Here is a 20,962-nt window from a genome sequence, read left to right as displayed (position 1 = left end):
TCCAGCTTTGCAATGGGCTCCCTCCCCTAGAATCTTCCAGGGACAGACAGCAGGTCTCCCTCCTACATCTGGGAATAGAACCCAGGACCCTCAGCCCCCCCCCTCTAGCCACTAGACCCCACTCCCCTCCCACTACTGGGAATAGAACCCAGGAGTCCTGACCCCCAACCCTGCCCTCTAACCCCTAGACCCCATTCCACCTCCCAGCCATCCCTCAGCTCCAGAAGGCCTGTCAACACTGGTTCTCCACTTGTGAGGTAACTCCCTTCTCTTCAACTGTCATTATATAATTCCTGCATCTGTAATTTTCACTCCTTGCATCTGAAGAAGTGAGATTTTTTTACCCATGAAAGCGTATGCCCAAATAAATCTTAATCTTTAAAGTGCCACCAAACTCCTTGTTGTTTTTGTGGATACAGACGAACATGGCTACCCCCTGATAGGGGACAGGAAAGATGCAGAGATGGGGTTGGGGTTGGCAGGGGGCTCCCAATATGAGCTGGGGGGGCGGGGGCTGTGAGATGGACAGACGGACCCAAGTAGGGGACAGATGGGAACTGGGACCACTGGTTTTATTATATTTATTACATCTCTGAATCCTGTTGTTAGGTACAAATATACACAGCAAGGAATCTGTACAGCTGGGCCCACAGGGGAAGGGGGGTGTCCTGACTGTGACCCACACCCCACCCTCCCGCTCCCAAACCAACCCCCTTCACTCCCCCTCCATCATCAGCCACATGTATCAGGCCCCAGGCAACCTCCTCTTCCCTGCAGGGCAGGGGGGATACCCCAGGCAGCTCCCACCAGAGATGGGGAAGTCCTCCCACACACCCACACTGGACCCTGATGCTGGAGTGCAGGAGGATGTGTTTGAGGGATGTCAGGCAAGATCTTACTAATTTCACAACCCCCTCCCCACATTAACTCATGTCTCCATCCCCCATTAATAGAACCCAGGAGTCCTGACATGCAGCCACCTCCCCGCCCCCTCAACCAGTAAAGGACCCATCCAACTGCTCCCAGAGCAGCTTCTGCACCCACTGGAAGGGCCGTCTCTCCCCCTTGCCCTACGCCCTCTCCTCAGACGCCCCTTTGCCTCGTCTCTGTGTCACCCCACAGTGGGGGAGCCGGGAAGTCAGCTGGCAGATTTGGGGGGGGACAGGAGATCCCAGCTTGGGAGGAAGAGCCACAGCTGGTGAGGAAGAGCAGACCCTAAAACACACAGAGCAGAGGGGTCAGTCTAGCTCTAACCACTACAGACCACTCCCCTCTCAGAGCCCAGAGCAAAACCTTCGAGCCCTGCCCCGTCCCCCTCCCCCTCCCCCCATTCTACCCACTTGGCCAGAGGTTCTTAAACTGGGGTCAGAACCCCTCAGGGGGTCACGAGGTTATTACATGGGGGGGGTCGCGAGCTGTCAGCCTCTACCCAAACCCCGCTTTGCCTCCAGCATTTAGAATGGTGTTAAATATAAAACTGTGTTTTTAATATATAAGGAGGGTCGCACTCAGAGGCTTGCTGGGTGAAAGGGGGTCACCGGTACAAAAGCTTGAGAACCACTGCACTAGGCCCCCTTCCCTTCCCTTCCCTGCAGCTCTTACGTGTTTGTCTTTATAAATGGACGTCGAAAACCCCGTCCTCCACATCCTGGACCTCCTCCTCGCGGATCTCTGCAGAGACACACATAGCTCTTTGCCGCTGCAACCCCAACGGAGCAGCCCACACTCCCACCACACGGGGGAGCCACTCAGCTAGGATTAATGATGGCCAGTACTCCCAAGGCACTTTGACAGGCACAGATCCCTCACACCCGCTGAGATGCAGCCTCCTCTGGGGGGGCGCAGGGGGGCTGTTTGTATAGGGACCCCTCCCAGCGCTGAGATGCAGCCTCCTGGGGGGTGGGAGTGCTGTTTATACAGGGATCCCTGACCTGGCACTGAGATGTGGCTGGCCCTGGGGTGAGGGCTGTTTATACTGAGGTCCCTCACCCAGCGCTGAGATGCAGCTGCCTCTGGGGTGGGATGTGGGGGCTGTGTAGACAGGAAGCCTGTGCGGAAGCAGGCTGGGATAACACAATGTGTTGGTTGCCAGGGGCCCATGATGGGGGTGTCTCAAAATAGCTGCCAGGGCTCAGAGCACCATTCCGCACCATCTGCAGCGACACAAACAGGAAGCAGCGTAGTGCAGCATTATGGGCCAGCGCCGAGGCCTTGGCGGGGTCAGGAAATCGCATGGAGGAGGTGTTATCGGGCTTGCAAGCTGGCTTCCGGCACAACACCAGGGCCATGGCGAGAGCGGGGGAGGGGCTAGAGTCAGGTCTCCTGGGTTCTCTCCCAGCTCTAGTAGGGGAGTGCTGGAGGGGATGGGGGGCGCCCTTGGCTCTGGGCTAGGTGGGTGGGGCTGCCCCCCGGTGCCCATACCTGTGTGGCGCGGGGATCTGCAGGCCGGGCGGGGCAGTGAGAAGCTGAAGGAGCGGGCGGGGACGTGGGCAGGGCTGGCCAGGCTGAAACTCTTGGCCCGTTTGCGGCACTCCAGGGAGAGGTGCTCCCGGCACTGCCTGTGGCAGTTCACGCCGCAGCCTGGGGGGCAACAAGGGAGGTCAGGAGAGTGGGCCCTGCAGCTCCCCTGGGTGCAACCCCCCAAGGCCCCACACCTCCCCATATACCCTAATGCAGCCCAGGTGCCTCACACACCTCCCTGGCCCCAGCTCCCCAATTCCCCCTGCACTTCCAGCTCCTCCATGCACCCCCACAGCCCAGCTCCCCAGTTCCCCTGGTGCAGCCCCGGAGCCCCAGCTCCCCCCCTGCACCCCCACAGCCCAGCTCCCCCCCTGCACCCCCACAGCCCAGCTCCCCCGTTCCCCTGGTGCACCCCACGACCCAGTGCCCCCAATGCACCGCTCCATCTTCTGCAAAGCACTCCCAGCTCCCCCACAGCTCCCTATATACTCCCAATGCACCCCTATATCTCCAGAATACAGCCACCCACAGCCTCTTTCCCACAGCGCAGCCACAGCTTCCCCCCAGGAACCCATAATTTACCCAGGCAGCCCCCTCCCATCTCTGTCCCCCATACTCACAGCGGCACTTTAACCCCTGTTTGTAGATTCCCAGTATCTGGGGAGAAAGATGCAAGGGGATGGGGTCAGCGAGGTGGGGAGGGGGCATGCTCAGTTACACTCCAGCAGTCGAATCGCTACAGTTGAAATGAGCTAATTTCACAAGATTTCGTTTCAGCTTTCTGCCCCAATTCAAAGTGTACAGTTCTCGGGATCTCCCATGGAACAGACAAGCCGAGCATCGACCAATGCTGGTGAGGGGGGTGAGCTGACACTGGGACGCTTATCCCTGCTGTGATGCAGATGACTGGGGTGGGGGCTGTTTATACTGCTATCCCTCACCCAGCACTAAATTGCAGCTGCCTCTGAGGTGGGACATGGGCTGTGTATAGAGGGTTCCCTGACCTGGCGCTGAGCTGCAGCTGACTCTGGGGTGGGGGCTGTTTATACAGGGATCCCTCCCCTGGTGCTAAGATGCAGCTGGCCCTGGGGTAGGGCACATGGGCTGTTTATACAGGAATTCCCTCACCAGGCACTGAGATGCAGCTGTCTCTGGGGGGGCATGGGGGCTGCTTATACAGGGATCCCTTGCACAGTTATCCTAGGATAAAGGTGCCTTCCCCCCATAGAACTCATCCTCTGAGAACAGCGAAGTCCTTTACCCCCGTCTAACTGGGCCCTCTCTGGGTGAAGGGGTTCTCCTGTGATAACTAGGCCAGGACAAGGAAAGCTGGAGAGCTGTTGTGTGCTGAGACGGGGTCTGCGTCTCTTCAGTCATCTCCTCTGCCCCTGCCCCAGGGGTCTAGCCCCCCTCTTGCCCTCTCCGTGGCCGCAACACACCCCACTAATGAGGGGGTATATTCCCTCGCGGAATCAACCCCCCCTCCAGTCATTATGGGGGGGAAGGGAAAAGGGGGCACCCATGTGGAACAAGCCCCCCAATCTATGGAGGGTGGCAGCTTGGGGGTCCTGTGTTCTCATGGGGAGGCCACAGAGGGCAGCCCCCAGAGCAACTAGCCTCCTGCACCCTCCCGGGGGGAGCTGTGGCTCACCAGGCTCTTGCAGTGACGGCAGGACACAGGGTGCAAGAAGGTGGTCTCCTGGAAGCTGTGGATGAAGCCCATCTTCCCGTCCACTGCAGCACTGGACTTCATGAAGTACGAGATCATCTCCTCCCGGCTGATGCAGCCATCCCTGGGGGCACAGGGCGTCATGCTGGCAGCCAGGGCGCCCAGGTCTGCGCCCGGCTCTGGGCAGGGAGTGGGGGCCAGGGCGCCAGAGCTGGGGGCTGGGAGTCAGGATGCCTGGGGTCTGCACCTGGCTCTGGGCGGGGCCTGGGGTCAGGGCGTCGGAGCTGGGGGCTGGGAGTCAGGATGCCCGGGGTCTGCACCCGGCTCTGGGCGGGGCCTGGGGTCAGGGCGTCGGAGCTGGGGGCTGGGAGTCAGGATGCCCGGGGTCTGCACCTGGCTCTGGGCGGGGCCTGGGGTCAGGGGGGTAGAGCTGGGGGCTGGGAGTCAGGACTCCCAGGTTCCAACAAAGCAAGAAAGCATTATGGGGGATGAGGCTTCTAGGAGGAGGCCTGGCCCCAGTACCTCACCCCTCCTTCTGGTGTGAGGGGCCCACGGGGTCCCCCCCTTCCTGTGCACTCACTGGTTCTCATCCAGGTCCCCAAATTTGCAGAGGTAGGGGAAGTTGTTGCGGATTATTTTGAACTCCTCCTGGGAGATGTGGCCGTCTCCATCCACGTCGAAATTCCGGAACACGGACTGCAGGGGGCAGCAGAGAGCGGAGGGAGAGTCAGCCCTAGCAGTATGCCACCCCCTACACAGCCCCATGCACAGGAACAAGGAGTGGGGCGGGGGGGTGCTGCAGCGCCCCCGGGCTGCCAGCCCAGCAACCGGGTCTTTCCTCCCAGCCTCAGGCCACATGGACTGCAGGGGGCAGCAGAGAGCAGAGGGAGGGGTACGCCACCCTCTATGCAGCCCCAGAGCCGCCCCCCCGCCCCCCCACAGACTGCAGGGGGTAGCAGAGACTGGGGTGGGGGTCAGTTCAAGGTACCCTGCCCTAACACACAGTCTCAGAGCGCCCCCCACCCACAGAAACTCAGAGCATGGTGTCCAAGGCCCCTGCTCTCACCTCTACCATCTTCTCAATGTGTGTCCGCACCAACGTCTGGTCCGGTTTGGGTTTCACAGCCAAGGCCCACTCATCTATGTCAGCTGGTCGGCTTGGGGGGGAACAGGAAGTGGGGCTGGATGGCTGCATGGACATACAGAGACATATTCTCTGAGTGATCCCCTGGCCAGTGCTGAGATGCAACCAGCTCTGGGGTGGAGCGCAGGGGCTGTTCATACCATGATCCCTCGCCCGGTGTTGCAGCCCCAGGGGCTGGAGCTCGAGGGTGTTAGTGAACGTGTGGGACCCGACAGCCCCCTCTCTCTGGACAGGAAGCTCAGCCCCCAGGGAGCAGAGCGGAAGGCAGCTGCGAATGCGCCTGGGAACCAGCTGCTGGGGCCGGATGGGACAGAGACGCCACGGCCTGCTGCTCCCCCCCATTCCCCACAGGGGGCAACTGAAGGGTCATGGCCCTGGGGGGCACGGGGCACAGGTCACACCACATTGTGCACTCACACACGCACTCACGGCCGACTTGCCACGGGGCTCTCTCTGCAGCGACAGCTGGTAGATCTCCTCCTCTGTCTGGTACTGATCCAGCGACACCTGGGGGAGCACAGCCCATCAGACAGTGAGGGTGGGGGGTTCACCAGGAGCTGGCTGACAAGGTTGGCGTTGGCCTCGGAGAGCGGTTTAATGGTCTAGGGTGCAGGGAGTTACGGGCGGAAGGGAGCGCACTGCAGGTTGGGATGTAATGAGGGATGCAGTGGCGGGTCTGGGGGCTGGGATGCAATGAGGTTCAGGAGTTGGAGTGCAGGTGGTACTATGGGGGTGCAGGGAGAGGTCCAGCAGTTGGGGTGCAATGGGGGTGCAGGGGGCGGGGTCTCACTGTGAGCAGGTTGATGAGGTCCATGTTGGCCTCGAAGGGCGGTTTGATGCTCTGCACCAGCACCAGCTCGTTGAGGATCCCGAAGAGCTGCTGCATCTTGGTGCCGTTGACGCGGGTGTGGGCCCGGTCCAGCCAGTCGGGCAGTGCCACGTGCACAGCCACCAGGTCCTTGAGGTGCACGCCCAGGATGGGGAAGCGGAAGCCGACGCACTCGGCCAGGCGGCGCCGGTAGCGGCTGTAGTTCCCCAGCGAGGTCACCAGCTCCGTCATGGACTCCCACAGCTGGGAAGGACGGGGGGGGGGGGTGACAGGGGCTGGGCCCAGAGCAAACCCCCAGCCTTGTCCCAGAGCTCTCCCGACCCCCCAACCCCGCCCCAGACCCCAGCCTCGCCCCAGAGCTCCCCAACACCACCCAGAGCTCTCCCGACCCCCAACCCCGCCCCAGACCCCAGCCTCGCCCCAGAGCTCCCCAACACCACCCCAGAGCTCTCCCAACCCCCCAACCCCGCCCCAGACCCCAGCCTCACCCCAGAGCTCCCCCAACACCACCCCAGAGCTCTCCCGACCCCCCAACCCCGCCCCAGACCCCAACCTCGCCCCAGAGCTCTCCCGACCCCCCAACCCTGCCCCAGACCCCAACCTCGCCCCAGAGCTCCCCCAACCCGCCCCAGATCCCAACCTCACCCCAGAGCTCTCCCGACCCCCAAACCCCTCCAGACCCCAACCTCGCCCCAGAGCTCTCCCAACCCACCAACACCGTCCCAGAGCTCCCCGACCCCACCCCAGAGCTCTCCCGACTCCTCAACCCCGCCCCAGACCCCAGCCTCGCCCCAGAGATCCCCGACCTCCCAACCCCACCCCAGAGCTCTCCCAACCCCCAACCCCGCCCCAGACCCCAGCCTCGCCCCAGAGATCCCCGACCTCCCAACCCCACCCCAGAGCTCTCCCAACCCCCAATCCCACCCCAGACCCCAGCCTCACCCCAGAGATCCCCGACCCCCAACCCCACCCCAGAGCTCTCCCAACCCCAACACCACCCCAGACCCCAGCCTCACCACAGAGCTCCTCCGATCCCCAACCCCACCCCAGAACCTAACCTCACCCCAGAGCTCCCCTGACCCCACCCCAGAGCTCTCCCGCTGCCCGCAACACTGCCACAGACCCCCACCATGCCCCAGAGCTGTCCCAACCCCACCACCCCAGAACCCAACCTCACCCCAGAGCTCTCTGACCCACCCCAACACCACCCCACACCCCTACCTCACCCCAGAGCTCTCCCGACCCCTCAAACCCAGACCCAAACCCTGCCCCAGAGCTCCCCCCACCCGCCAACACTGTCCCAGACCCCCCAAGACCCCAACCCCACCCCAACAGCCTGATTGTCATCCCATCCTTCAGCATTGCCCCAGCCCCTCGAGTATCACCCTGGCCCACTTCCCCCCGGCCCTGCACCCTGTACCTTGGTGGTCTCAGAACTGACGTGGCTGTGGGTCTCTTTGAGGCGGGAGATGGAGCTGTGACTTAGCCCCCCCACCACAGCCATCAGCGTGTTGAAATTCTGCAGCTGTAGGAGTCTCTGCAGGGATGGCCGGCCAGAGGGGGAGCCAGCCGAGGGACGGTGGAGATGGGTGGGGGAGACAGAGGTCGGATTAGTTCCAAGGACGGAGGAGTGGGGCCCGGGGGACATTCACACCTGGAGCCCAACTGGGGCTCAGCATACAATGGGCCAGCAGGGGGCTGTGGGTCAGGATTGAGGGGCCCCTCACCTGCGCCACCAGGATGAAGCGGGTGATGACCTGCGCCCGCTGCTGGGCGGTCGGCTTGCTCAGCACCATGAGCTGCACCCATTGTGAGACGCTGTTGAAAAGGGTGATGAACCGCTCCAGGATGGGGTTGTTCACAGTGCAGCCGTGCATGACGAAGCTGTGATAGTCCTGGAACTGGGATGGAAACAGGATGTCAGGGCCTGCCCCACGTGGGGCGGGGGGGTAACATAGGGGCTATGGCAGTGCCTGCCCCATGGGGGAGCATGGGGGTTCAGTGCCTGCCCCACGGACATAGAGGGTGGGGAAGTGCCTGCCCCATGGGGGGAGGAAAGGTCATTCCCAAAGCAGCCCTCCACCCCCAGCAGCCTCCCCAGCCCCTTGGCAGCCCCTCCTGGCTGCCGCAGGGTCTCCGCGCCGCACCAGGATCTTGCAGAAGGAGCGGTACTCCAGGTAGGTGAGATGCTCCGCCAGCTCGGAGGACTCCAGGTGGTCAAAGAGCAGCGACATCTTGCGTTTCTTCGGGGCCACTGGGTTGCGCTGGGTCACTTGGCGCTTCCACTTGTAGGTAGGGCTGGGGGGGGGGGGCACAGCCAGAGGGGGAATGTCAGAGCCAAGCCAGTCTTTGCACCCAAACTGCCGGCACACGCTCTTCTTGCACATGTATGCACAGCCCAGAAACCCCTGTGAGCTCCCACGCCCCGTGCACATGCACACATGCCATGTGCAAACACACACCTTGTGCACTCCCACACACACACACCATGTGCAAACACATGCCTCGTGCACTCCCACACACACACCATGTGCAGACACACACCTCGTGCATTCACACACACACCACGTACATATACATATGTCCTGGGCACTCCCATGTGCATGTCCCGCTCGTGCCCACACAAACATGCCCCATGCACTCCCCCACACACATGCACAGTGCACACACACAACAGACACATTCACAAGCGTGCACTGGAACACCCCTGTACACATGCTTGTGCCCCAGCTCACACCCCCTCCTCAGCCCATACAGGCCCCCTGCTCACACACAGGGTGCTGTTGGGGTGACAGCTGCTCTGGGACACCTCACCCCTATCCCTGACCCTCCCATTCCCTCAGCTCCCCACCACCTCAACCCCATCCCCACACCCTCTCAGATCCCCCCCAACTCCTCCACTCCCCGTGCTCCCACCCCCACCACATACACATTCTCAATGTCAATGAGGTTGCTGTGGCGCCGGTTCCCCTCGCGGCCCAGAACCTCCTTTAGCTCCTTGATCTGCTCTGCTAGCTCCGGGTTCAAATCAAACTCCGCCGGGAATGCTGAGATCCAGTACCTGGGGGGGGGAGGGGTAACGACAGCCAACACGCGGAACACAGCCACCTCTGGGGTGGGGAGCAGGGACTGTTTGTACAGGGATCCCTCACCCAGCACTGAGATGAAGCCAACTCTGGGGTGGGATGCGGGGGCTGTTTATACAAGGATCCCTCACCCAGCACTGAGATGATGCTGCCTCTGGGGTGGGGCACAGAGGCTGTTTATACAGGGATCCCTCACCCAGTGGAAAGATGCCCTATGTTGAGTCCCCTGCTGCTCCCTGCAGCAGTGTGCCCTTGAATGCTGCACTGGGGCCAGCTTTGCCCCTGAGGTTTGAAAATGCTGCCCAGAAATGTGGGGCTCCTCCAGACTCACCTCACCAGGTGGCAGGTTTTCACCTGCAGGGAGCTGCTTTCTGAGCTACGAGACTCTTGGTAGGTGCAAGGGCAGAGTTAAGGTGAATTCCACATTGCAGGCACAGGAGACTGGGGGAAGGGGGAGAAAGGGGGAGGAGTTGGGAGTGGAGCTGGGCCATGGCTTTAGGGCCCTTGGACCCGGCTAGGAGGAGTCAGTGTTCTAGAAACACAGCAACGCGGGGCTGAAAGGGACCTCCAAAGGCCACCAAGTCCAGCCCCCCGTGCTGAGGCAGGGCCAAGCAAACCCAGAGCATCCCTGACAGGTGTTTGTCTAGCCTGTTCTTACCACCTCCAGTGAGGGGGAGTCCGCAGCCCCCCCCAGAAGCCTGTTCCAGAGCTTAACTAGCCTGAGAAAGTGTTTCCTAAAAGCCAACCTACTTCTCCCTTGCTGCAGATTAAGCCCATGACATCTGGTCCTACCTCCAGTGCACATGGAGAACAGCTGACGACCGTCCTCTTCAGAATAGTCCTGAACATATTGGAAGACGGTCAGCAGGTGTCTCCCCATCCCCGTCTTTTCTCAAGCCTAAACATGCCCAGCTTTTTAGCCTTTCCTCCCAGGGCAGGTTTTTAGACCTTTTATCATTTTTGTTGCTCGCCTCTGTATGCTCTCCACTTTCTCCACCGCTCTCCTAAAGCCTGGCCCCCAGACCTGCATGCTGTACTCCAGCTGATGCCTCCCCAGTGCCAAGTAACATCTCCAGTGTCTTACACACGCCTCTCCTGTTAACACAGCCCAGACGATAACAGCCTTTTCCACAATGGCATCACACTGTTGGCTTAGATTCCCTTGGTGAGCCAACCCCTAGATCCTTTTCAAGAGGACTATCACCTAGCCCAGGGGTAAGCAACCTATGGCACGTGTGCCAAAGGCGGCACGTGAGCTGATTTTCAGTGGCACTCGCGCTGCCCGGGTCCTGGCTACCAGTCCGGGGGGCTCTGCATTTTAATTTAATTTTAAATGAAGCTTCTTAAACATTTTAAAAACCTTATTTACTTTACATACAACAATAGTTTAGTTATATATTATAGACTTATAGAAAGAGACCTTTAAAAACGTTAAAATGTGTTACTGGCACACGACACCTTAAATTACAGTGAATAAATGAAGACTTGGCATAGCACTTCTGAAAGGCTGCCGACCTCTGACCTAGCCAGTCCGTCCCCATTTTGTCATTTCTCCTTCCTCAGTGCAGTCCTTTGCACTTGTCTTTATTGAATTTCATCTTCTTCTTTCAATTCTCCAATTTCTCAAGGTCATTCTGAATTCTAATCCTGTCCTCCAAACTGCTCACAACCCCCACAGCTTAGTGTCATCCGCCAGTTTTATAAACCTACTCTGCACTGCATCACCCAAGTCATTAATGAAAATATTGACTAGCCCCAGATCCAGAACTAACCCCTCTGGGACCCCACTCGATACATCCTCCTGGTTTGACAGAGAACCACTGATAAACTGTCCTCAAAGAGCAGCTTTCAACCAGTTCTGCACCCACCTTCTAGCAATTTCATCTAGACAATATTTCCCTAGTCTGCTTATGAGACTGGGTCAAAAGCGTTACTAAAATCAAGATCTATCATGTCTACTGCTTCCCCGCAGCCACTAGGCCAGTAACCCTGTTAACGAAGGATATTAGGCTGGTTTGGCAGGATTTGCTCTTGACAAACCCACGCTGGCTATTTCTTATAACCCTATTATCTTCCAGGGACTTACAAACTGATTGTTCAAGAACTTGTTCTGGTGTCTTGCCAAGTTTGGAAGTTAGGCTGCCTGGTCTATAATCCCTGAGGTCCTCTTAGTTCCCCCGTTTAGAGACAGGTGCTATGTCTGCCCTTCGCCAGTCCCTGAGGACCTCATCCGTCCTCCATTTCTCAAAGACAATCGCTAACAGCTCCCGGATTGCTTCAGCGCCTTCCTTAAGTATCTGAGGGTGAATTGCACCAGATCCTGCCAACTTGAATAGATTGAACTCCTCTAAATACTCTTTAACCTGCTCTTTCCCTATCTGGCCTGCGTTCCTCCCACCTTGTTGTTAATATTCATTGTGCTGAGTACCTGTCACCATTAACCATGTTAGTGAAGACTGAAGCAAAATAGGCATTAAACCCCCCAGCTTTCTTGATGCCATCAACTAGCTCGCCTTCCTCAGAAAGCAGTGGACCTGCACTTTCCTTCATCTTTCTCTTGCTCCCAGTGTTTCTAAAGAACCTCTTCCGACTGCATTTCTCTAACTCATTTTGTGCCTTAGCCTCTCGGATTTTGCCCCTACCTGCTGGTGCAATTTTTCTGTGCGCCTCTTGTCCACATCTGCACTTTTTGAGGGATTCTTCCTTGCTTTTAAGATTGTTAAAGAGCTCCAGAGGGAGCCACCTTGGCCTTTTCGTGTCTTCCCTTCGCATCAGCCTACTTTGCTGTTGGGCCTTTAACACTGTCTCGCTGAGAAACTCCCAGCTTTCTCCCTTCGATTTGCTTCCCCTGGGACCTTAGCTCCCAGTTCTCTGATCTGTTGAAGCCCTTTTTTTTTTCTGAAGCCCATTGTCCTGATCCTGCTGCCCCCACTCCTTCCTTTCCTTAGAGTCATGAAATAGTGTCACTTTCACCCAGATTGCCTTCTGCCTTCACATGCACAATCAACTCCTCACTGTTGGTCTGAGGTGTTGTTGAAATGTATGTGGTCCTGCAGGGGTCCCCCGGTGAGCCCCAGCTGGGGAGACAGCCAGCTAGAAGAATAAGCTAGCTCTGTCCTCACCAGCCAGGGATACGTGCTTTGTGAAGGGAGGGGGTGCCCAGAAGGGAAAGGGGGGCAGTAGGGTGCCCCAAGGCAGGTGGGAGGGTGAATGAGGGAAAGAGGTGCAGGAAGGGGGGTGGAGGGCTCACAAGGATATATGTGCAGCAGCTTGGCGGCCAGCTGGGAGGAGGGGATGTACCAGGGATGCATCATCAGGAACATTCGCACCAGCTGGGGATCCCGCACCTTCCCTTCATTGTCTGCAAGAGAGAGTAGGCCCTGCTCAGAGACCCGCTGCAACCCCTCACCCCACTCAGAGACCTCCCACAATCACCCACCCCTCTCAGAGATCCCGCAACCCCCCAGCCCGCTCAGAGACCTCCCGCAACCACCCTCCCCGCTCAGCAATCCTGCAAGCCCCCACCCTGCTCAGACCCCCCCCCCACTACTCAGAGACCCCTCACAGCACCCTACCCCGTTCAGACCCACCCCATTACTCAAACACACACCCCCGCAACCCCCCACCCTACTCAGAGACCCACCCTGTTCAGAGATCCCACAACCACCCACCCCTCTCAGACCCCCCCACTACTCAGAGACCCCCCGCAACCACCCACCCCGCTCAGAGACCTGTCCCACAAACTCCCATCCCACAACCTCCCACCCCTCTCAGAGACCCCCCGTAACCTCCCACCTCGCTCAGAGACCCCCTACAGACTCTCAGTCTGCTCAGAGACCCCTCATCCCACTCAGAAACCCCCAACACTACTCAGAGACCCCACCCCACAACCCCACCCCTACTCAGAGACCCCACCCTGCTCAGAAACCTCCGCAATCCCCACTCTGCTCAGAGATCCCCACCCCACTCAGAGATCCCCCCAACCCTTCAACCCGCCCACACAGAGACCCCCTACAAACCAACCCTCTCAGAGACCCCCACTGACTCCCCAACCCAGAGACCCCAGTGATCTCCTCCCTGACTCAGCACCCCCTTTTGGCCCCCCCCCAACCAGAGGTGAAAGTAAGCCGGTCCGGTCTGGTCTGGCGTACCGGCAAGAGCCAGTACACCGTGCCGGACTGCACTGGCTTCCGCGGAGGGGATTTAAAGGGCTCTGGGATCCCCACCGCAGCGGGCAGCCCAGAGCCCTTTAAATCCCACCCGCAGCTCAGGAGGCCGGGCTGGGGCTGGATTTAAAGGGCTCAGAGCTCCCGCGGCTGCGGGCAGCCCAGAGCCCTTTGAATCTTGCCGGAGCTGCGGTGGGGATTTAAAGGGACCAGAGCTCTGCGGCGGCCGGAGCCCTGGGGGGCTCCCAGCCACCTCTGCATCTGGGAACCCGGGGTTGATTTAAAGGCCCTGGGGCTCCCAGCCACAGCCGGTGCCCCAGGGCCTTTAAATCTTGAGAGGCCCCGCCTCTTCCGGATGAGGTCACGCCCCTTCAGGGCTCCGGCAGTCCTGTAAATTACTTTCACTCCTGCCCCCTACGCACTCAGATTACATCTGCACAGCCTTTGGCAGTGAGGCTGAGAGCTCGGCCGCAGACTTGCAGACATTGCTGGGCAGACACTGCTGTGTGGACATTGCAGCTCGGGCTGTGAAGCCTGGGGGCGGAGGTCTCCCGCCCAGGTCACAGTGTCTACACAGCTATTCTTAGCCCCGGGGCACAAGCCCTAGGACCCTGCATCTGTTGCCCCAGTCTCCGAGACTCACTGTATGGCTGCCATTGTAGCCTCAGAGAGACCCCCCCCCACACACACACCGCACAGCAACCTGTACTGACCCTGCTCCCTGCAGCACAGCGCCCCCTAGCCCCTCACCAGGGCACTGGGGTCAGCACTGATTGCAAGGGGAGAGCGCCCCCTGCTGAGCCCCCACCCTCCTCCCCACAGCACAGTGCCCCCAGCCCCTCACTGGGGTCAGCACTGATTACAAGGGGGAGAGCACCCCTGGCTGAGTCCCCGCCCTACTCCCTGCAGCACAGCACCCTCTAGGGGTCAGGACAATTGACCCTATAGGTTGAAGAAAACCCCAAACCCCTTGGGCAGCCCCAGCCCTCCATATGCCACCTCCCCAGGCTCACATCCCACCTCACCCCTTACAGCCACCTGCACCAACAACCCCTTCTCCCCACACATGCTCCTAAATAACAGCCCCCCCCCCAGCGCATTACCAAAGGCCTCAATGCAGCCCTGCAGCAGCTCCTCAACCGTACAGCCCTTGTCCAGGTCCAGTGTCTCGCTCATCTCTGCTCCTCCCGTGCCGGCCAGCTCCCCCTCTGCCAGCCTGGGGTCCCACCGCAGACAAGTGCTGCCCAGCTCAGGGACAATGTGTCAGCGGCCCCCTAAGATCTGGGTTCCCTGGCGAGAACCTGCCACTGAAAGAGGAGATGGGGCTAGAGTTATAACTCTTACGAGATGCAGCCGCCTCTGGGGCAGGGGAGCTGTTTCTACAGAGATCACTTGCCTGAGGCTGAGGTGCACAGGGGTCAATGCTGCCCAGAGGGGTAGTTGCAGAGATCAGCCAAGGGAGGCTGTCCAGGGTCTAGGGAGTTTCTGTTCCCTTCGCCCTGATGCTGTGAACACTGGGGGAGGGAGAGTTTGTTGCAAAACAAAACAGCTAGAGAATTTCGGGTAAAGTTGCAAAATGTTTCCTCCATCCTGGCTTCCTGCCTTGGCCTGGGTCAGAGACGGGCCCTGCTTTGCCCCTGGGAGTGTAGAAGTATGTGGGGCCTTTCCCCTCCAGGGAGCACGGACTCCGATTCGGTTCCGGGGTGGGAAGACTGGCTGGCTTGGGGATGGGGGGAATGAGACATGGGCCTTCCTCCTCTAAGTTACAGCCTGCCACTTTGACCCTAAAAACACAAAGCATGTGCAACCTCACAACATCTCAGCAGGAAAACCTGCAGCAGAGAGATTAGCCCATGATCACAGAGTGGGGAAATAGAACCCAGGAGTCCTGGCTCCCTAGCCCCCCCTGCTCTCCTCCACTAGACCCTGCTCTCCACCCAGAGCTGGGGACAGAACCCAGGCATCCTGGAACCCAGCCCCAAGTTCTTCTGACCTTGCACAAAGCCCGAAGGAGCAGCCCCTGCAGCTGGGGCCCGCTGAGCTATTCTGAGCCCCGTGGCTGTTAAAGGACCGGGATGGAATTTATAAGTGGCCTTTTGCATAGTAACATCGCTTGGAGGGTGAGGAGAGGCGGGGGACTGTCTGCTCTTTGGTTGGGGGGCTGTAAAGAGGGGGTGATCCTAGGTGGAAAGCAAGTTCCCAAGCTCTATCCCCCCGGTAAAGGTATCTAAGGGTTAAACGTGACAACAGGGGATTGGGTCAGATCCAGAACCAAGGAATGTTTGGAGAGAGATGAAGGACCCAGGAATCTGGCCACAGTGACTCAGGCTGAGAGATTAATTTAGACAAGGGCTCACATCTCGGGAATTCGAGCTCACTGTGTGCAGAGCTGGAATCTAGGGAACGGCTCCTGATGGATTAGCAATTGGGGAGGAGGGGGCGGATCAGGGGCCTGGTGCGCAAGGTGCCATGCGTATCTGGGATCCAGTGGGAATGGGTTTAGATCTGTGTTGTAAATCCCTGCATAAACAGCACCTCCCCAGAAGTGGCTGCATTTCAGCACCAGGCAAGGGCTCCTTGTATAAACACCCCCATGTCCCACCCCAGAGTTGTCTGCATCTCAGCATCAGGCAAGGGATCCCTTTGTGTAATTGCTCTGTAGTAAGACAAGATTATTATTAATCTTTTAAGACAAGCTTTTGTGTGTGCAACTTACCACGCTGTAAATTGACGGTTGGGGTTTCTTGCAGTGTTATTTTTAGGCAGCTTTTTGTTCATGGTTAGTTAGAAGAGGAATAGAAGCAACACTGAGTGAGTGAGCTGAGGGGGGAGGACTGAACGAAAGGGGTTTGGGGGGATGGTCCCTCTTTTCCATCTGGCTGTTTGTTTGCACAGCACCTCCTACTAACTGCATGTCTCTCACATAGGCACCAGCCATGTTGCAAAATATCAATCAAAATACAGTGTTGCCAAATGTCAGTTGCCTCACAGCCATCTCTGGGATAAACACACGCCACCACACACACATTGTACACGCTGTATGCAGCATAAACACACAGTTGCACTGCACACACACGCACTATCACACAGCTTTGCCAAGACACAGTTCTGCTGCACACAATACCGCACTGCACACACCTGGCCCGTAGTGTACTGTGCACACACAGACACACACACACACACAGCCATCCTGCATGCACTATACTGCACTGCACACCCCTCAACCATAGTGTACAGTGTGCACAGACACACACACACAGCCATCCTGTATGCACTATACTGCACACCCCTCAACCACAGTGTACTGTGTGCACAGACACACACACGGCCATGCTGCATGCACTACACCGCAGTGCACACACCTGGCCCATAGTGTACTGTGCACACACAGGCACAACCATACTGAACCCAAAATGAAAGCACCTCTCCCCGGTGATATGGGCCCCACTCTTCAGTCAGGACCACTAAGCTATGGCTCTGAGGCACCTGCTCCCTGCCCCCATCACTGCCTTTAGAGCCCCCCATTAGCCACCCATTATGCCTCCCAGTGCACCCGCCACCCTTCCAACCCCATTCAGCCCCCCCCCCCAATTAATTGGGGATTATAACCCAGGGCAGTGCTAGCTCAGCAGCCCCCAGCCATCCCCAAAGTGGGGGTGGCACAGGGAGAGCCCCCATGTTCCTCCCTTGTGTGTGGGGGGGAAGTGCAGTCCCTTCCCCCACCAGCCAGGGCGCCAGGGGTTGGTGTGACAGTGGCAGGCGGCTGATGTGATGGGGGCAGGGGAGGGGTGTCGTGATGGGGGGAGTGGGTGGAGGGTGTGCCGGGGCAGGGGGAGCAGTGTGACAAGGCTGGTGTGATGGGTGAAGTGGGCAGGAATGGTGGCGTGCAGGGGGCAGGAGGGTCGGTGCGATAGGGCAGGGGCAGGGGGATGGTGTGAAGGGGGGTCGGTGTGATGGGGTGAGGGGTGGAAATCGGTGTGACCGGGGCCGTCCGGCTAGAGACACGGGGCTGAGCCCCAGTAAACTCGTCTCACAGGTGGGAGTGACTTTCACTCCCTGGGCCCCTGCGGCCGATCGGGGCCGGCGCCCCCTAGAGGGGCAGGCGCAGGCCCCGTCCCGCTCCCCGGCCCCTGGGCAGCCAGCCCCCCGTCCCGGGGCCGGCGCCCCCTAGAGGGGCAGGCCCGGGTCCCCCCCGCGCGGCTCACCCGGCTCCGCTCTGCTCCTGCGCTGGGCGATATTCAAACGCGGCCGGGCTGCACAATGCGGCTTGTGTCTCCTTATCACCCCCCCGCCCCGACTTCCTCCCGCTGCCGGCTCTGGGAGGGTCGTGCGGGTCCAAACGCCGCCTGCTCCGCCCGCCGCATGGAGCGCCCCGGCCGGGCCGCCTGCCCCGCAGCTGGGGGGCGCCCCGGGCCAGGGGGCTGGGCGGGGAACTCAGCAGGCGGGGGAGGGAGGGGGGACGGCAGCGGACCGAGGGGGCTGGGCGGGGGGCTCAGCAGGCGGGGGGAGACGCAGCAGGCACAGGTGCGGGGGGAGGCATCGGACCGAGGAGGCTGGGCAGGGGTCTCAGCAGGCGGGGGCTGCAGCAGGTGCGGGCGGGGGCAGCGGACCGAGGAGTCTGGACGAGGGGACGCAGCAGGCACAGGTGCGGGGAACATCGGACCGAGGAGGCTGGGCAGGGGTCTCAGCAGGCGGGGGCTGCAGCAGGTGCGGGCGGGGGCAGCGGACCGAGGAGGCTGGGTGGGGTCTCAGCAGGCGGGGATGCAGCAGGTGCGGGGGCAGCAGATCGAGGATGCTGGGTGGGGTCTCAGCGGGCGGGGATGCAGCAGGTGCGGGGGCAGCGGACCGAGGAGGCTGGGCGGGGTCTCAGCAGGCGGGGGGGGGATGCAGCAGGTGCGGGGGGGGGCAGCGGACCGAGAAGGCTGGGCGGGGGTCTCAGCAGGCGGCGGGGGGGCTGGGCAGGGGCGCACACACCCTTCGTTCACGCCGATGGTTGCTCGCCCCCCCCCCCCCCCCCCGGAGAGCCAGAGACCGCAGGTGCCACTGCAAAATTCTTAACCCTTCCTGTGCCAGGTGCGCTGCCCTCACCCAGCGCCACTGGGGGGGGGCTCAAAGCGAAGCGGGGAGCAGCCCCCGCCAATTCCATATGCACCAGTTACTCTGGGAGGGGGCAGCTCTGGGGACCCCCAACTTCTCCCCCTAGTCTCATATGCATGAGCTAATGTGGGGGACGATTGGGGGGTAATAGAGCAAAGGTGACTGGAACTCTCCCCTCACCCCACACTGAGGGGCACACACAGCCTGGGGCGGGGGTGCCTGGGCCCTATGTTCCTCAGCCATGTACAGGGCAGTCCCAGGAGGGGGCAGGGGCCAGTGGGTTACTCCAGACCCTGATGCCCATTCATGGGGTGGGGGGAGCCCGAGGCTGCAAACAGCTCCAACAATAGCCTGTTGTCATGGCAACCAGCCCCACAGGCAGGGGGAATGGGGACCCAGGAAGTGGATGTGGAGGCTGGGCTGAGCAGGTGGGGGATGGGGAGAGCTGGTCTCAGCCTCCAACCCCACCCCCAGCCCAAGGAGTCTCAGTGTCACCCTCTCCCCCTCAGGCCCAGCCAGCTGCATCATCATCCACCCCTCCCCCTTTCAGGCCCAGCTTGTCAGCCTCTGAACCCCTTTTTTTAGCACCCAGCAGTGATCATGGAGAACAGTCTCCACCCCTTTGCTGGGGCACCATGCCGGACAGGGTGGAGCAGACTGGGTGGGGGGGAAGTGGTCTGCGGTTGAACAGAAATGCCATGCGCATTTCTCTAGTTGGCAAACAGTCCTAAACTCTAGGGCAGGGTGGGGAACACCCTCTCCTCCCTCTTGCCCTGCCCCACCTCTGCACTCCAACCCCTTTCCCATCCCCCCTCTGGATTGGGTGCATGTCTCCCCAAGAGTCAAAACTTGCTTACTCACTAACCTAGAAGAGCAGGTGCAACCTCAGTGCATTGGTGGGTGTGCGGGGCTGTCCTAAGATCCTGAGCCCCACTCCCGGCACATGGAAGTGGGGGGGGCAGCGCCACCATGCTTGCTAAGGGGGTGTAGCCCCATCTGTGCGGTGGAGGCATTTGTCAGGCCCCAGGCCTTTTTCCGGTACAGAAGAGGGGACTGGGGGGGTGCCGTTGACTGGGGGGCACCGTTGACTGGTGGCGGGGGATGGATGGATGATGTACAATGGGTTCTATCCCCAGCTCTGGCAAGGGCGTGGGGGGTCTAGTGGTTAGGGCAGGGGCTGGGAGCCAGGACTCCTGGGTTCTGTTCTCAGGCATCTGTGAGATCTTGGGCAAGCGGATGGCTGAGTTCCCCTTTGTAAATGGGGCCAAGCCCTTTTGGGACCCAGCCTTGCAGGGAGAGGTCAGGTGGGGTCGCTGTTAGTTATTCTGTTGCTCTCTGGCACCCCCTTATGTGCACATCAGGAATTGCTGCTTAACCTGGCAGAACATGTGTACAAGTGTGTGTTTTTCTGTGTGCACCAGCTCAGTGGGTGTGAGTGTGCACATGCACAGGAGCCAGCTGAGCGTGTGAGCTGGCAGAGCATGAGTACAAGAGTGTTCAGGAGTTCCGTGTGTGTCCACACACTGGCTCTGTGTGTGTGTGTGTGTGTGTGTGTGCGCGCGCGTGCGCACGCACATGCTGGCTGGCTGGATGGGTGTGCATGTGCACACGCTGGCTCTGTACATGTGTGTGCGCACACATACACACACTTACTGGGTGGATGGGAGGGCCGCTGGCTGGTTGTGTGTATCTCTGTGGGCTCACTGCCCTGCTGAGATGCCAATTAATCACTGCGGCTCCCAGCAGCCTTGGAACCAATTATGGTAAGTGCAGCGCCTGCTGCCTGAAGGGGAGGGGGGTGTCAGTGCCTGCCAGCTTGCTCACCCCTGGGTGGGAGGGGTAGTGCTGGGGGGATGCTACTGGAGCTGTGATAAAAAAAAAGAACAATCCTTTACATTCATGATTTACAAAAATACCATAAACCAAGGAACCCAGGAGTCCTGGCACCAAGCCCCCCTGATAACTGGAGATAAAACCCAGGAGTCCTAGTACCCAGTCCCCTGCTCTAACCCCCTAGAACTCCACTCCCTCCTGCCACTAGGAATCTCCTCCTCCACTGCCTGGGTGTTTGTGTTGGGGGAGCTATTTTTAGTACCAATTCCCCATCCCTGGGTGGTAATGAGCAGCTGCTGTGGCCTCGGTGGGGGGGAGGGGGTTCATGCACTCTCCCATCTCGGCCCCCCTCACTCACTCTTGTGAATAGCAGCTCTGGCAGGTGGGGCAGGCACTGGCCCAAGGTCAAGAGAAGGCTAGAGACAGTGCTAGAGATACAACCCAGCCACCTCCCCGGCTCTAACCCACAATGTCCTCCCAGAGCTGGATAGAACCCTGGAGTCCTGGCTGCCAGGGCCCCTGCTCTAACCCCCTAGCCCCCACTGCCCTCCCAGAGCTAGACAGAAGTCAGGAGGCACCACACATGGACAGGTGCAGGGTTGGGGCCAAGACCCCAGTTTCTGGGTGAGGTTGGGGAGGGGAGAACCACGAGGGGGAAAAAAAAGCAACACAGCCAGA

General features: G+C 59.8%; 1 protein-coding gene across 4 annotated transcripts; it reads right to left on the bottom strand.

Moving 5' to 3' along the window:
- Nucleotides 1–567: 567 nt before the first annotated feature.
- Nucleotides 568–17,713, bottom strand: RASGRP2 (RAS guanyl releasing protein 2). Of its 4 annotated transcripts, XM_039481241.1 has the most exons (18): nucleotides 17,560–17,659; nucleotides 16,071–16,120; nucleotides 14,458–14,661; nucleotides 12,447–12,549; nucleotides 9,520–9,582; nucleotides 9,032–9,163; nucleotides 8,250–8,400; nucleotides 7,830–8,003; nucleotides 7,523–7,639; nucleotides 6,064–6,345; nucleotides 5,691–5,780; nucleotides 5,196–5,318; nucleotides 4,710–4,825; nucleotides 4,112–4,253; nucleotides 3,081–3,117; nucleotides 2,422–2,580; nucleotides 1,603–1,671; nucleotides 568–1,215 (listed from the first exon to the last, which is right to left on the bottom strand). In XM_039481241.1, the coding sequence occupies exons 3-17, from the start codon at nucleotides 14,528–14,530 to the stop codon at nucleotides 1,613–1,615; spliced, it is 1,821 nt and encodes a 606-aa protein (XP_039337175.1). In that variant the 5' UTR covers nucleotides 14,531–14,661; nucleotides 16,071–16,120; nucleotides 17,560–17,659; the 3' UTR covers nucleotides 568–1,215; nucleotides 1,603–1,612. The 4 variants fall into 4 exon arrangements, with proteins under 4 accessions (XP_039337175.1, XP_039337176.1, XP_039337174.1 ...); XM_039481242.1 differs by lacking the exon at nucleotides 16,071–16,120 and having other exon boundaries at nucleotides 5,703–5,780; nucleotides 17,560–17,713; XM_039481240.1 differs by lacking the exon at nucleotides 16,071–16,120 and having other exon boundaries at nucleotides 17,560–17,712.
- Nucleotides 17,714–20,962: the final 3,249 nt, after the last annotated feature.

This window comes from Mauremys reevesii, linkage group 7 (assembly GCF_016161935.1).
Source record: "Mauremys reevesii isolate NIE-2019 linkage group 7, ASM1616193v1, whole genome shotgun sequence".
NCBI classification, from domain to species: domain Eukaryota; kingdom Metazoa; phylum Chordata; order Testudines; family Geoemydidae; genus Mauremys; species Mauremys reevesii.
Note: the sequence above shows the minus strand (reverse complement) of the source record. Positions and strands in the feature narration are given on the sequence as shown.